General features: G+C 44.4%; 1 protein-coding gene across 3 annotated transcripts in view; it reads left to right on the top strand.

Moving 5' to 3' along the window:
* Positions 1-12,608, top strand: part of ATG4A (autophagy related 4A cysteine peptidase) — a 58,600-nt gene extending 45,992 nt beyond the window's left edge. For 2 of the 3 annotated variants that reach the window (XM_030806716.1, XM_003262175.2), the window contains 6 exons: positions 71-258; positions 380-458; positions 7,768-7,913; positions 9,722-9,778; positions 10,913-11,021; positions 11,577-12,603. In XM_030806716.1, the coding sequence (XP_030662576.1) occupies positions 71-258; positions 380-458; positions 7,768-7,913; positions 9,722-9,778; positions 10,913-11,021; positions 11,577-11,647 (650 nt within the window). In that variant the 3' untranslated portion in view covers positions 11,648-12,603. Of the gene's footprint in view, positions 1-70; positions 259-379; positions 459-7,767; positions 7,914-9,721; positions 9,779-10,912; positions 11,022-11,576 lie in introns of all 3 variants that reach the window. The other variant, XM_003262176.2, reaches the window with a different exon arrangement.
* The last annotated feature ends 311 nt before the right edge of the window (positions 12,609-12,919 follow it).

The raw sequence follows: 12,919 nt of genomic DNA on the forward strand, positions 1-12,919 counted from the left end.
TTTGATATTGGAGTATCTTCTAGGGCTGAAGACTCCTTACTTATCCAATGTTCTGTTCTTCCATTTCTAGAAAAAATGTGCTGTGTCCTTCCCTTGAGTGCTGACACAGCTGGTGACAGGCCTCCCGATTCTTTGACTGCTTCAAACCAGAGTAAGGGCACCTCTGCCTACTGCTCAGCCTGGAAACCCCTGCTGCTCATTGTGCCCCTTCGCCTGGGCATAAACCAAATCAATCCTGTCTATGTTGATGCATTCAAAGTAAGTCACTTCTTTCCCTGAGCCCATTGCTGCCTGCCCATCACACCGCCATCCCAGCACAGAGATCCGTGAGCAGCAGTCCACAAGTGAGTTGAGAATCTTGCATTCTCTTTCTCTCCAGGAGTGTTTTAAGATGCCACAGTCTTTAGGGGCATTAGGAGGAAAACCAAATAACGCGTATTATTTCATAGGATTCTTAGGTAAGAAAGGAGGAATCACAAGTAAGTCATTGTGGGCTAGGGGAGGGCATGGGGACAAGGTTTGCATGGGAGACCAGGCAATTCCAGTTAGTGGGTTCCCATCTAGCCCAGGAATGCCGCGGCCTCTGGTCAGCTCCTTCTGTCTCCAGCCTAACTGATGGAGAGTGATATTTCTGTGTGCCTGATGGAAAGCAGGTCCAATTTCAATGCCTTTACTTCCTTGCTTCTTGATAGGATGGTTCCATTGCTTTCCCACTGGATAGCCCCAAGGTCATAGCATTGCTCCAGCATGTCTCTCTCCTGCCTGTGGGGCCCAGGGTGGTGGCATTTCAATTCCTTGGCTTTGCCAATATCTGTCTTATTAGGGCCTGCTGGCTCATTGTTCAGAGCTGTGACAGGATGGGAATTGGAGGAGGCAAAGACAGAAGTATCCCTTTCCCGAGAATGGGGGCTAAGCCTTAAAACCACTAACCTGTTAATGTGGACCCGAGCAAGCAGCCCAACATTCCCTGCATAGGAAGGCGCCTCTGGAAACCCAGTCTCTTTACTCACTAGTTGTGACCAGAGACATTTGAGGTCCTTGGTACACAAGGTAAGCTAGCTTAGTGCTTCTGAAGCTTTAGCATGCACATGAATCACCTTGAGAGCCTATTGGAGTGCAGGTTCAGTAGGTCTTGGGTGCGGCCTGAGTTTCTGCATTTCTAACTAGGTGGTGCCGATGATGCTGCGGGTCCACAGACCACACTTTGCATACCCAGGGTCTAAACACCTGGTTAGTGTTGAAGAGCATGAATTAGAGAGTGATGTGGCCAGGAAAATTTGGTACAGGACACCTGTTGCAGGGGTGGAGTGGTCTGAGACTTGGCCTCAAGAAAGTTATGAGGTCAGATTGGTTGACAGACAAAGGAGAGCTACAGGAGTTACAAGGGAATAGCATGAAGGCACTTGCAAAGGACAGGGCGGAGATGGCCTTAGTCATCCTCCCCAACACATCTCCTCTTGGACATTCAGGGAGGTGAGGTGGGATGGGAACAGACACGTGGCTTTGCATGCCAATTCCCCACTTGCTAGCTGTGTGACTTCAGGAAAAAGATAGCAATATTCAGTCTCAGCTTCCTCTTATGTAAAATAGGGCTAATGCCTGACTCGCCCTGTTGTCATCTTACAGTAAAGTGTTCAGCAAAGAGCCAGGCATATAGGACAGTCACTGAAAGGTGGCTGCACCTTGCTTTACCCCAATACCTCTTTCCTTTGCCAGCCCCTTCTTCCTCTGTTTAGGCTGGGGTTGTGGAGCGGGGCGTGGGGATTGCACAGCTGCCTCTGCTCTCTCTAATGCTGCCATCTATTGGTTGAGCCCAAGAATTACAGCTAAATGGAAAATGTGGAGCCTGTAAAGGCTTTTATTTTTCTAAGTATAAAACCTAGTATTTGGAGTTCTGCAAAATCAGATGCCCTCTGTTCCTAAGCATTTGGGTTCAAATAAAATGTTGCAAAAAATAGATTTCCAGTTGTTCATGCTTGACTTAGTCCCTTCAGGCAGCTATAACAGAATAGTATAGACTAGGTGGCTTTATAAACAACAGAAATGTATGTCTCACTGTTCTGGAGGCTGGAGGTCCAAGATCCAGGCACTGGCAGATTTGGTGTCTGGTGACAGCCCACTTCCAGGTTCATAGATGGCTGTTTTCTTGCTGTGTCCTCAAATGGCAGAAGAGGCAAAGGAGCTCTCTGGAGTCTCTTTTATGAGGGCACTAATCCATTCATAGGGGCTCCACCCTCATGACTAAATCACCTCCCAAAGACCCCACTTCCTAATACCATCATATTGGGGGTTAGGATTTCAACATATGAATTTTAGGGAGACACAAACATTCAGTCCACAACAGTGTTTGAGGACAACTTTGAAACAGATTAGAAAATAACTTTGGAGGAATCTCAGTGAATAGTGTATGTGATTCCTGGGTGCCCTGGCCTCCATATCCCAAGTTACCTACAGAGAATTTCTCCAAGATGGTGTAGCCCTCCTGTTTCTTGAGGCCACCGGGTCAGGGTAGCTTCTGTGAAGTTTGACTACTCATTAAAAAGATGTGGGCAATCCTCAGTTCTTTAATACCCCAAGACAGAGGTTCACATAGTGCCCATTTGCCTGTTAACTTTTATAAGTCCTTTGTGCAAACTTCACTTGAGGGCTTTAAGTCCCTCTGACTCCCCTTTTCTGACTCACACCCTTACTGTTTGAGGTTGAGTGGTCCAGATTGGCAGAATGTCTGAAGGGAGGGAAGAGATGCAAATTGCCATTTTCTAAATAGTTGTCCTGTTCCAGAGACTTCGCAAAGTATATTATCTCTCTTACCAATAAGTCCAGTGTGTTTGCTACTTTTTGCTCACTGGATCCAGTCAGCACAATGTCATCAATGTAATGGACCAGTGTGGAAGTGAAAAGCGATCAAGGTCTCTCCAAATAAGATTATGACACAAAGGTGGAGAGTTCATATACCCCTGAGGTAGGACAGTAAAGATCTATTGCTAGCCTTGCCAGCTGAAGGCAAATTGCTTCTGGTGGGCCTCATGGACAGGAATGGACAAAAAGGCATTTGCCAAGTCAATAGCTGCATACCAGGTACCAGGAGATGTGTTAATTTGCTCGAGCAATGAAGCCACATCTGGTACAGCAGCTGCAATTGGAGTCACCACTTGGTTAAGCTTACAATAATCCACTGTCATTCTCCAAGATCCATCTGTCTTCTGCACAGGCCAAATGGAAGAGTTGACCTGGGATGTGGTGGGAATCACCACCTCTGGGTCTTTCAGGTCCTTGATGGTGGCACTAATCTCTGCAATCCCTCCAGGGATGCAATATTGTTTTTTATTTACTATTTTCCTAGGTAGAGGAAGCTCTAATGGCTTCCATTTGGCCTTTCTCACTGTAATAGTCCTCACCCTACCAGTCAGGGAGCCAATGTAGGGGTTCTACCAGCTGCTAAGTATGTCTATGCCAATTATGCATTCTGGCACTGGGGAAATGACCACGGGATGAGTCTGGGGACCCACTGGGCCCATTGTAAGTTGCACCTGAGCTAAAACTCCATTAATTACCTGACCTCCATAAGCCCCTACTTTAACTGGAGGACCACAATGATATTTTGGGTTCCCTGGAATCAGTGTCAGCTCAGAGCCAGTGTCCAGTAGGCCCTGAAATGTCCGATCATTTCCCTTCCCCCAATGCACAGTTACCCTGCTAAAAGGCTGGAGGTCTCCTTGGGGAAGGATGGGAGAGCAATTCACTGCATAAATTGTCAGTAATATAGTGAGGTCCTTCCTCAAGGGGACCCGGCCTCCCCTTCATTCAAGGCGTTCTGGGTCTGTAAACTGGCTCAAGTCTGGAAATTGATTGATGGGCTGTGATTCTCTGTTTCTGTAATTCAGATTAGTCTTCGACCTAGAAGTTTTCTGCTTATATGAATTAAGTAGGAATGCAGTAGGCTTCCTATCAATTTCACTTCTAGGAACACCATGATTAATTAGCCAAAGCCAGAGCTCTCCACGAGTCAGACTATTCTGATTGCAGTAGTCTGAAAGCAATAGTCAGACTATTGCTTTGCCTCTGCTGTCCATTACAGTAGCTACGCCCACCTTGCCTTTGATGGTTGAGTGCTGCCACTTGGCCCCTGCCACCTCAGGATCCAATTATTCCCATTATATTTAAATTTTGTAGTTGAGTGACGCAGTTCCCACTGTTAGATCTGACATACAGAGAAGAGCAATTACAGTACTCTTCGAAGATGCATGTTCTGCCCTCACAAATCTATTTTGCAAGGCATTGGTCAAGGGTATATCTTCTGCACCCTCCCAGCTGGGATGAGTAGGTCTGAAGTGACTAATCCACTCCACCATCCCAATCTCCCTAAGCCTTTGGATCCCTTCCACTACATAAAACCAAGGGAGATCAGGCATTTCCATCTCATTCACAGTGGGCCATCTTTTAATCCATATTTCAGCTAACCAAGCAAATAAGCTATTAGAACCTTTTTTAACTCTCTGAGCTGCAACATTAAATGCAGAATCTCTAACAGAGTGGGCCCAAATCAATAAATTCAGCCTGATCCAAGTCTGTGTTCGTTCCACCATTATCGCACACCCTTAATATCCATGCCCATGCCTGTTCTCCAGGTTTCTGTATGTAAATTAGAAAACTCAAGCAGTTCTTTTCGAGTATAGTGCACCTCCTCATGGGTCACACTCTCAACCTCACCTCCAGGAGCCCACCAGGACTTTAGTTAAAGTCTGGAAGCAAACAGGGGTATTGGGGGTGGCTCCTGAGGAGAATCAACATTATCTTGCCTGGCAACTGCCTCAGAGGAGGCCATCACTGTTGCTTCAGGCAGCACAGGGTTTATCTCCTCAGTCAAAGGTGAAAAGGCTGATGACAGCATGGGCTGGGGAGGGGATGTTGCCACTACTGGAGATGGGGAAGCTGTTTCTTCCAGCAAAGAAAGTTCATCAGAGTTTACAACCTCAGTGTCCCCAGCTTCATCAGGGTCCTCCCACACGTTCCCATTCCAAGTTGCAGGGTCCCATTCTTTTCCAATCAATGCCCTCACTTTAACAGTAGACACCTGGCGAGGCTGTGCATGCACCTTTTGTTGGAGGCCAGTCACTCTCATGATAAGAGCTTGTGTCTGTTTTTCCACAATTTCAGCTCTTCTCTACAGGTGATAAGACTCTCACTTAGGGCAATCTTAGCAGATTTTAGGTTCAATATCTGCTTCTGAAGCCTGGAGCTAGAATCCCTGAGTTCATCATTTTCTTTCATCACTTTGTCCACTTAACTTAGGAGCAACCAAACAGCTTCATTATGTTCCTTGGTTTTCCACGTATGGTCAATTGTATTATGTATAGTCACTGAACTCCTTGCCTCTCACGAGCAATGATTCAGGTGTGCCAAATGCATTATTTTGCATAACTCTCTAAACAGTTCACACCAAGGACTATCAGTGTTCCCTATACTATTAGAAGTACAGTCCTTAGCATTTTTGGGTCTAATCATATTAAATAGCCAACTCTAGAAACCCCAAAACCAATGAAAGAACTCCATCCTTAATATTCTGTTCCTCTAGAACAACTCCTGGTACCAAAATCTGTATCAGTCAGGATTCTCTAGAGGGACAGAACTAATGGAATATATATATATATATATATATATATATATATATATATATATGAGTTTATTAAGTATTAACTCACATGATCACAAGGTCCCACAATAGGCCATTTGCCATTTGCAGGCTGAGGCACAAGGACAGCCAGTCTGAGTTCTAAAACTGAAGAACTTGGAGTCCAGTGTTTGAGGGCAGGAAGCATCCAGCATGGGAGAAAGATGTAGGCTGGGAGGCTAGGGCTGTCTCTCTTTTTCACATTTTTCTGCCTGCCACCCTGGCAGCTGGTTAGATTGTGCCCACCCAGATTAAGGACAGTTCTGCCTTTCCCAGCCCACTGACTCAAATGTTAATCTTCTTTGGCAACACCCTTGCAGACACACCTGGGATCAATACTTTGCATCCTTCAATCCAGTCAAGTTGCCACTCAGTATTAACCATCACACAGAGGGAGACCCTGTCTCAAAAAAAAAAAAAAAATGATGCAGCTTGTAAAGCTCCACTCCATGCACATCCACACACGCACACACACACACGCACACACACACACCACCCATGGGAAAAGGTCCTGGTCAGAGTCAGAGAAGATGTTATTATTCCCAACACCTTAACTCCAAACATCCCATTAGATGACTCAGTTCTAACCCTGTTTTGGCTTTCTGTTTTCTTGCCTACAACTTCCTTTCCCTCAGACCTTTCTGTGGTCTTAGGTAGGCTTTCTTCTAGCCATCTTGGTTGCTCTTTAGTGTAATCTGAGGCTTTTTCAGTATCACTGATCTTGCCCACCTGTGGTCTAGGGGAAAAATATCTACCTTGACTTTCATAAAGCAAGTCATATGGGGGGGATTGATTTCTATATACTCTTACATACATTTGTAGGAAAATACTGTTGATTTGCAGTAAAATATTTCTCTGGCCACTTTCTATTTGTATTGTGTTTTAAGCATTTCACAGAGGTGAAATCTTCTGGTCCTTGTAATATACCATGAGGCAACTAGAACAGGCCCAATGACCCTAGTTTAAAAACAAGAAAATTAAGACAGAGTGAATTAAGTGGTTTGTCCTTGGCTTATGATAGAAAAATGTTAAACTTTTCATGAGACTTCAGAAATAAACATATTCTTTGCCAACAGAAACATGTAGATGTGCCCAACACAATCCTGGATACCAGAGGGAGTCTTTGGGGCATCCCTCCCTACCCTAGTCTTTGGCAGCAGATAGATCTCTCCTTGCTCGCCTGATGTAGCTGAGCACACAGAGAACCAGATGGCCCTTAGGCCTGGACAGTGAGGCTGGGGTACCTCTTAGGCACTTTTGCCTCCTTAGCCTGTGGCTGATGAACATTAGAGGGACTCTCAGCCCTTTGAATATCAGGTCAAAGCAGAAATTTTATTATCCTAAACTCCTCCCATGTTATTTTGGGCCTAGACTTTTTCAATTTAATGAAGCATAGCTTATATCTCTTGTGTCAAGGTCAGTCATCTCAAAGTGAATTTTCCCAGTGAGCTGTATCTGTACTGATGTTAATGTGACAAAGGCAGTGCTTTTTGACAGGAACTTACTAACTTGCTAACTAATAAGTACTAACTTGCTAGCTAATCAGGACCAGAAGTCAGCTCACTGGTTTCTCATCCATAAAGAGTCAGCATTCCCATTGCATAAAAAGTCAGCATTTCTTTTGAAGGTCAGGACCTCCTCCCTTACCAGAGGTGCTTTCTAAGCGTGGGGCTGAGAACCAGCAGTCTAGCCTGAGATGCTTTCCAATGTCAAAAGAGGCAGAAAGCTCCCTAATGGTACCTGGGCCCGCGACCTGGTGACTCCACCTACCGCCTCTTTGCTACTGCTGCTCACAGAGCCTGCCATGCCATCTGTGGTCTCTCATTCCCACATTTTCTCAAACCTGTCACTTTCCATTTTCGGACTTGGACTTTGAGGAGATGTAAATGCTAGGGCACATCTTCTCATTGAATGATAAGATTTGGGCACAAGTGGCTTCCTTTAAGCATGCTCACCCTGGCTTCAGGCTTTCTGTCATTCCATTCTCATTGTCACCAAGGGAGGGGTTAAGAGAACCAGAGTGCCTCCTCCCAATGACAGCAGTGGGGCCTGGACTGGTAGTCCTTTGAAGGTTAAGCATATCTCCTTCAAAACAGGTGATGAGCTCATCTTCTTGGACCCTCACACAACCCAGACCTTTGTCGACACTGAAGAGAATGGAACGGTTAATGACCAGACTTTCCATTGCCTGCAGTCTCCACAGCGAATGAACATCCTGAACCTGGATCCTTCAGTTGCATTGGTGGGTATTCGTAGGTTGGGTGGGCCACGAGATAACGATGTGTACAGATTGGTTCCCTGGGAGTTATCCAGATTGCTAGGTAGGGAGGCAAGAGTATGTTTGCTCACAATCCCCATTAGAGGCAGTAGAGTGTAGTGGGGAAGGAATGGACCCTGGAGCCAAACTGCTCCAGTTGGAATCTTGGCTCTGCCACTTACTAACTGTATTAGTCTGTTCTCCCACTGCTAATAAAGACATACCCGAGGCTGGATAATTTATAAAGGAAAGATGTTTAGTTAACTCACAGTTCCACATGGCTGGAGAGGACTCCTAATCATAGTGGAAGATGAAGGAAGAGCAAAGGGATGTCTTACGTGGTGGCAGGCAAGAGAGCTTATGCAGGGGAACTCTCATGTATAAAACCATCAGATCTCATAAGACTTATTCACTACCACAAGGACGGTATTGGGGAAACCACCCCCATGATTCAGTTATCTCTACCTGGTCCCACCCTTGACACGTGGGGATTATTACAATTCAAGATGAGATTTGGGTGAGGACACAGCCAAACTATATCACTAACCACGCACTTAGGAGGAGTCACTTAATCTTTCTGAGCCTCGGTCTTCTCATCTCTAAAATGAGGAAAACAATAGTTCCTTCCTTATGGGGTTGTATGAGGTACGATGCATGTAAGGCACTTAGCACTGGGCCTGGCACATTGTAAGCATTCTATAAATGTTAGTTACTATCATCTTCCCCCGTTTCCTTCTTGCCCTCAAATTATTGCTACCCAGGCACAGGGAGGAAGATGGGATATCACTAGGGAGAGATAAGGGAGCAAGATGCCCTGGGTGCACACAATGTAGGAAGCTGCAGGATTTTCTCCCAGAAGTATGGTTGGTGTCTACACACACTGAAGGGGCATCTGCCTGTGAAGTACCCAGTGGTTCTGAGGCCTGTCTGCATCCTCTCCTCCAGTTTAATCCAATTGTCAGTATACCAGTGACCAGGAGCTGCAAGGCCTCCTCTTGTGAACCATTCTTTTTTTTTTTTTTTTTGAGACGGAGTCTCGCTCTGTTGCCCAGGCTGGAGTGCAGTGGCGCAATCTCGGCTCACTGCAAGCTCCGCCTCCCGAGTTCACGCCATTCTCCTGCCTCAGCCTCTCCGAGTAGCTGGGACTACAGGCGCCTGCCACCACGCCCGGCTAATTTTTTTGTATTTTTAGTAGAGACGGGGTTTCACCGTGGTCTCGATCTCCTGACCTCGTGATCCGCCCGCCTCAGCCTCCCAAAGTGCTGGGATTACAAGCGTGAGCCACCGCGCCCGGCCGTGAACCATTCTTTCACTACTCTGGGATGGCTTTGAGGTTGAGAAAGCACAGACTGATGGTTCTCTCTATTCTGATAGATAATTTCCTGAAGGTCAATGCCATCTTCTTAAGTATTGCCTCTAGCTAAAAGTACTATTTGGCTGTTGTTTGTTGGCTTAATTGAATGTTCTTTGGAGATGTGTATATTTGTACACTGAAAGTAATGGAATTAACCCTACACTTTGAAGATGATCTTCAAGTTAAAATATCTCGCAGCATGAGGAAAGAGGGAAAGGGACAGAGAGCAAGGGTGAGAATGAGAGCAAGACTGAGAGAGTGATGTGTATGTCTGAGTAAGGCAATGAGTTGTGAGAGAGAAGAGCCCAGGCAGTCTTCCTCCTTTATTGCTGAGAAGTCACATCCACAGAGACTGGCCCACATCCTAATTCTGGGCCAACAGCTCCATTGTGCAATACCAAGGGTAATTCTAAGTCGTGTTCTTTTGCTTTCCCCCAAGGGATTTTTCTGCAAAGAAGAAAAAGACTTTGATAACTGGTGTAGCCTTGTTCAGAAGGTAAAGCTGTATGTTTTTCTTAGTCTGAAAAATGAAGTTACTCAATTTTATTCCTTTTCAAGGTTGTTTTTCATAGTAAAAAAAATCCTACTCTGATACGACTTTACTGCAAGAGAAAGAAACTAAGGCAACAAAGAAACTATCAGGTGTGGGGAATTGTGCATAACTTCGGGGGAACTGAACAAAAATTTTGGTTTGAAATATGCTTAGCATGTCAAGGGAGTGATATTTTTAGTGATGAAACCCAATGTTTTATCTCATTAATAGAGAATTATTTTCTAAAGGCAATACTTAACATTTTAGAATGCAGCAAAACTGTATTTATGTCACATTTAAAGGTGGAATGAGAATTTTCTGATAAGACTATGCCTTTTATTTTATTTTATTTTATTTTATTATTTTTTGAGACAAAGTCTTGCTCCGTCACCCAGGCTGGAGTGCAGTGGCGGGATCTGGGTGCACTGCATCCTCCGGCTCCAGGTTCAAGCAATTCTCCTCCCTCAGCCTCCCGAGTAGCTGGGATTACAGACGCCCACCACCATGCCCAGCTAATTTTTGTATTTGTAGTAGAGACAGGGTTTCACCACATTGGCCAGGCTGGTCTTGAACTCCTGACCACAGGTGATCTGCCCACCTCGGCCTCCCAAAGTGCTAGGATTACAGGTGTGAGCCACCGTGCCCAGCTAAGACTATGCCATGTAAATTAGGATATATACCATACATGTTGGACTGCCTCTGAAACCATGCCAATATGTAGCAATAGTCTCTTGGGGCAGATTTAATTTGACTAACTGACATTTCTTTGGAGCCAATGCTTCAGGAACATGTCACCCCTAAAGTGAGCTGGACCCATGCATCTGGCACAGGAATTATGCCTCATGATGGAGAATAGGCAGTGAGTGCTGGCCTTCATCAGATACTCCCCCGCAGTGTCCTTCCTTCCTGGCCAAACAGTATCTAGAATTGAAGATGGCTGGGTCTTCAGATGGTTCAAGTAGAGGATGCATGTATTTTCTAGGCCCCTGTTTTCACCTGGCAACCAGCAGACCACTGTCTCAGGGTTTGGGGTCAAAGATTGCCAATTAGAAATATTGTGACTCTGAAGTATTTAAAACTGTTTTGTTATCTCCCCAGGAAATTCTAAAGGAGAATTTAAGGATGTTTGAATTAGTTCAGAAACATCCATCACACTGGCCTCCCTTTGTACCTCCAGCCAAGCCAGAAGTGACAACCACTGGGGCAGGTAAGCTGTTGTTCAATGGCTCTCAGCTAGCAGACCCACGTATAGCAATTGTTTTATGAGAAAGAAGGAATTGTGGCCCATGCTTTCTGTGGACAGTAAAATTTCTACTCAGCTGGAGTAATAAAAAAATGGCGCTTCTGGTTATTTTAATCTTCCGATGACTTGATACTTACCAATTTCAAAGAATGAGAAAAGAAGAAAATGAGCTCATTGCAAAAGTCCTATGCAAAATCAAGATGACTAGGATTGCTTTTTCATGGTCTGGTTCAGAATAGCAAATTGAGGCCATTGATAATTCAAAGGTATCTTGAAGGGCTCTCAGAGCCTTGGCCACATCACCGTCGTTAGGTTTATGTAACAAGTCTGGCTATTTTGAGTCTTTATAGGTAATTTCTAATACTTGGCAGTAGTTCTAATTGTAAGTCTCCTCCACACAAGTCTTTCTTTAGTAAAGCAATTAAAAATGCTTAGTCTTAACTACTGAGTAAAGTATTGATTGACCACTTCAACCCAAGTGTCAAGCTTTTCTTCTTTCTCATTTCCGTATTCTGATAGAATTCATTGACTCTACTGAGCAACTGGAGGAGTTTGATCTGGAGGAAGATTTTGAGATTCTGAGTGTGTAGAATCCTGGGAACTCAACTTGAAGGTCTGTCTTCCATCTGGCACCATAAAAACATGAACTTTTTACATAAAACTTTTCTAGTCAGCAAGTGCCTGATATGCCAATAGCATACAAACTCAATAGCAATCATGACTGAGCCAATCACTGTTTCTCAGAAAAACAAAACAAAACAAATGACGGTAACCCTTCCCCAGAAAGAAATAGAACAATCGTGGATCCTAGGAGCAGAGAGATGAGGAGGAGTTCATTGCTTCCCAGCTTGTCTTATATGGCTACAGCAAGTCTTCAGCTGCTGCAATGAGGAAATGGATATCTGGAAGACAGGCAGCAACTCTCAGCTTGCTTCAAGCACCAGCAGATAAGAGATAGTCAAGCTGTTCTTCACCCTTTCAGATGTGACCTCTTTTGGACTAAATACTAAGCAGCAATCTGTTCTCTTGCTCAAATAATAAAGTGACTGAATCAGGGAGGAAAAGGTTCTTGTTAAATTATTTGATTGTGTAGTTGAAGTAATTATAATTTATATCAAAACGTTTGTCAGAGAAACGATGTCAAATATACACTTCTTGATCTCCCTTCTATTTGCGGGAGTCTTACTATTTGATGGGTCACTGTCCCCATTCTTACTGATACTTTTGTCAGATATCACCCTGTCCTTAAATCATGATCACTTAGATCAGGGGTCAGCAAACTTTTTCTGTAAAGGGCCAGACGGTAAATATTTTGGGCTTTGCAGGCCACGCGGCCTCTGTCACATCTACTCAACTCTGCTGTTGACATGCAAAAGCAGCAATAGACAATATGCATGTAAATGAGCGTGGCTGTAATCCAAGAAAACTTTATTTACAAAAACAGGTGGAGGGCTGGGTTTGGCCTGCAGGCTGTAGCTTGCCAATCAGTGACTTAAATTGTTGATTTTTGTTTGATAAATTAAAAATAAATTGTGTTTGAAGTATACGCTACTTGGTTGACAGCCATATTTAGAATTATTCACGTGGTGAATTACACATTTAATCTGTGCATCATATACAATTCCAAACCATTTGAGGACTAGCAACATAATAGGTTTTAAAGCACGTATTCATCAAATTAGCTTTGCTAACCACTTTCCCGTGAGGATGAACCTCAAGCCCCAGCAATACCTTCCCATTTTCCTTTCCTTGCTCCCTTAACTTGCCTGCATTTCACCCCCATCCTTAATCAAGTCCCTAGGAAGGCCAGCAAGTGGAAGCTAGCACCAAACCAATCTGCTTGTTTCCTTAGATTCCATGTT

The sequence above is a fragment of the Nomascus leucogenys genome, chromosome X (genome assembly GCF_006542625.1).
Source record: "Nomascus leucogenys isolate Asia chromosome X, Asia_NLE_v1, whole genome shotgun sequence".
Classification (NCBI taxonomy): Eukaryota; Metazoa; Chordata; class Mammalia; order Primates; family Hylobatidae; genus Nomascus; species Nomascus leucogenys.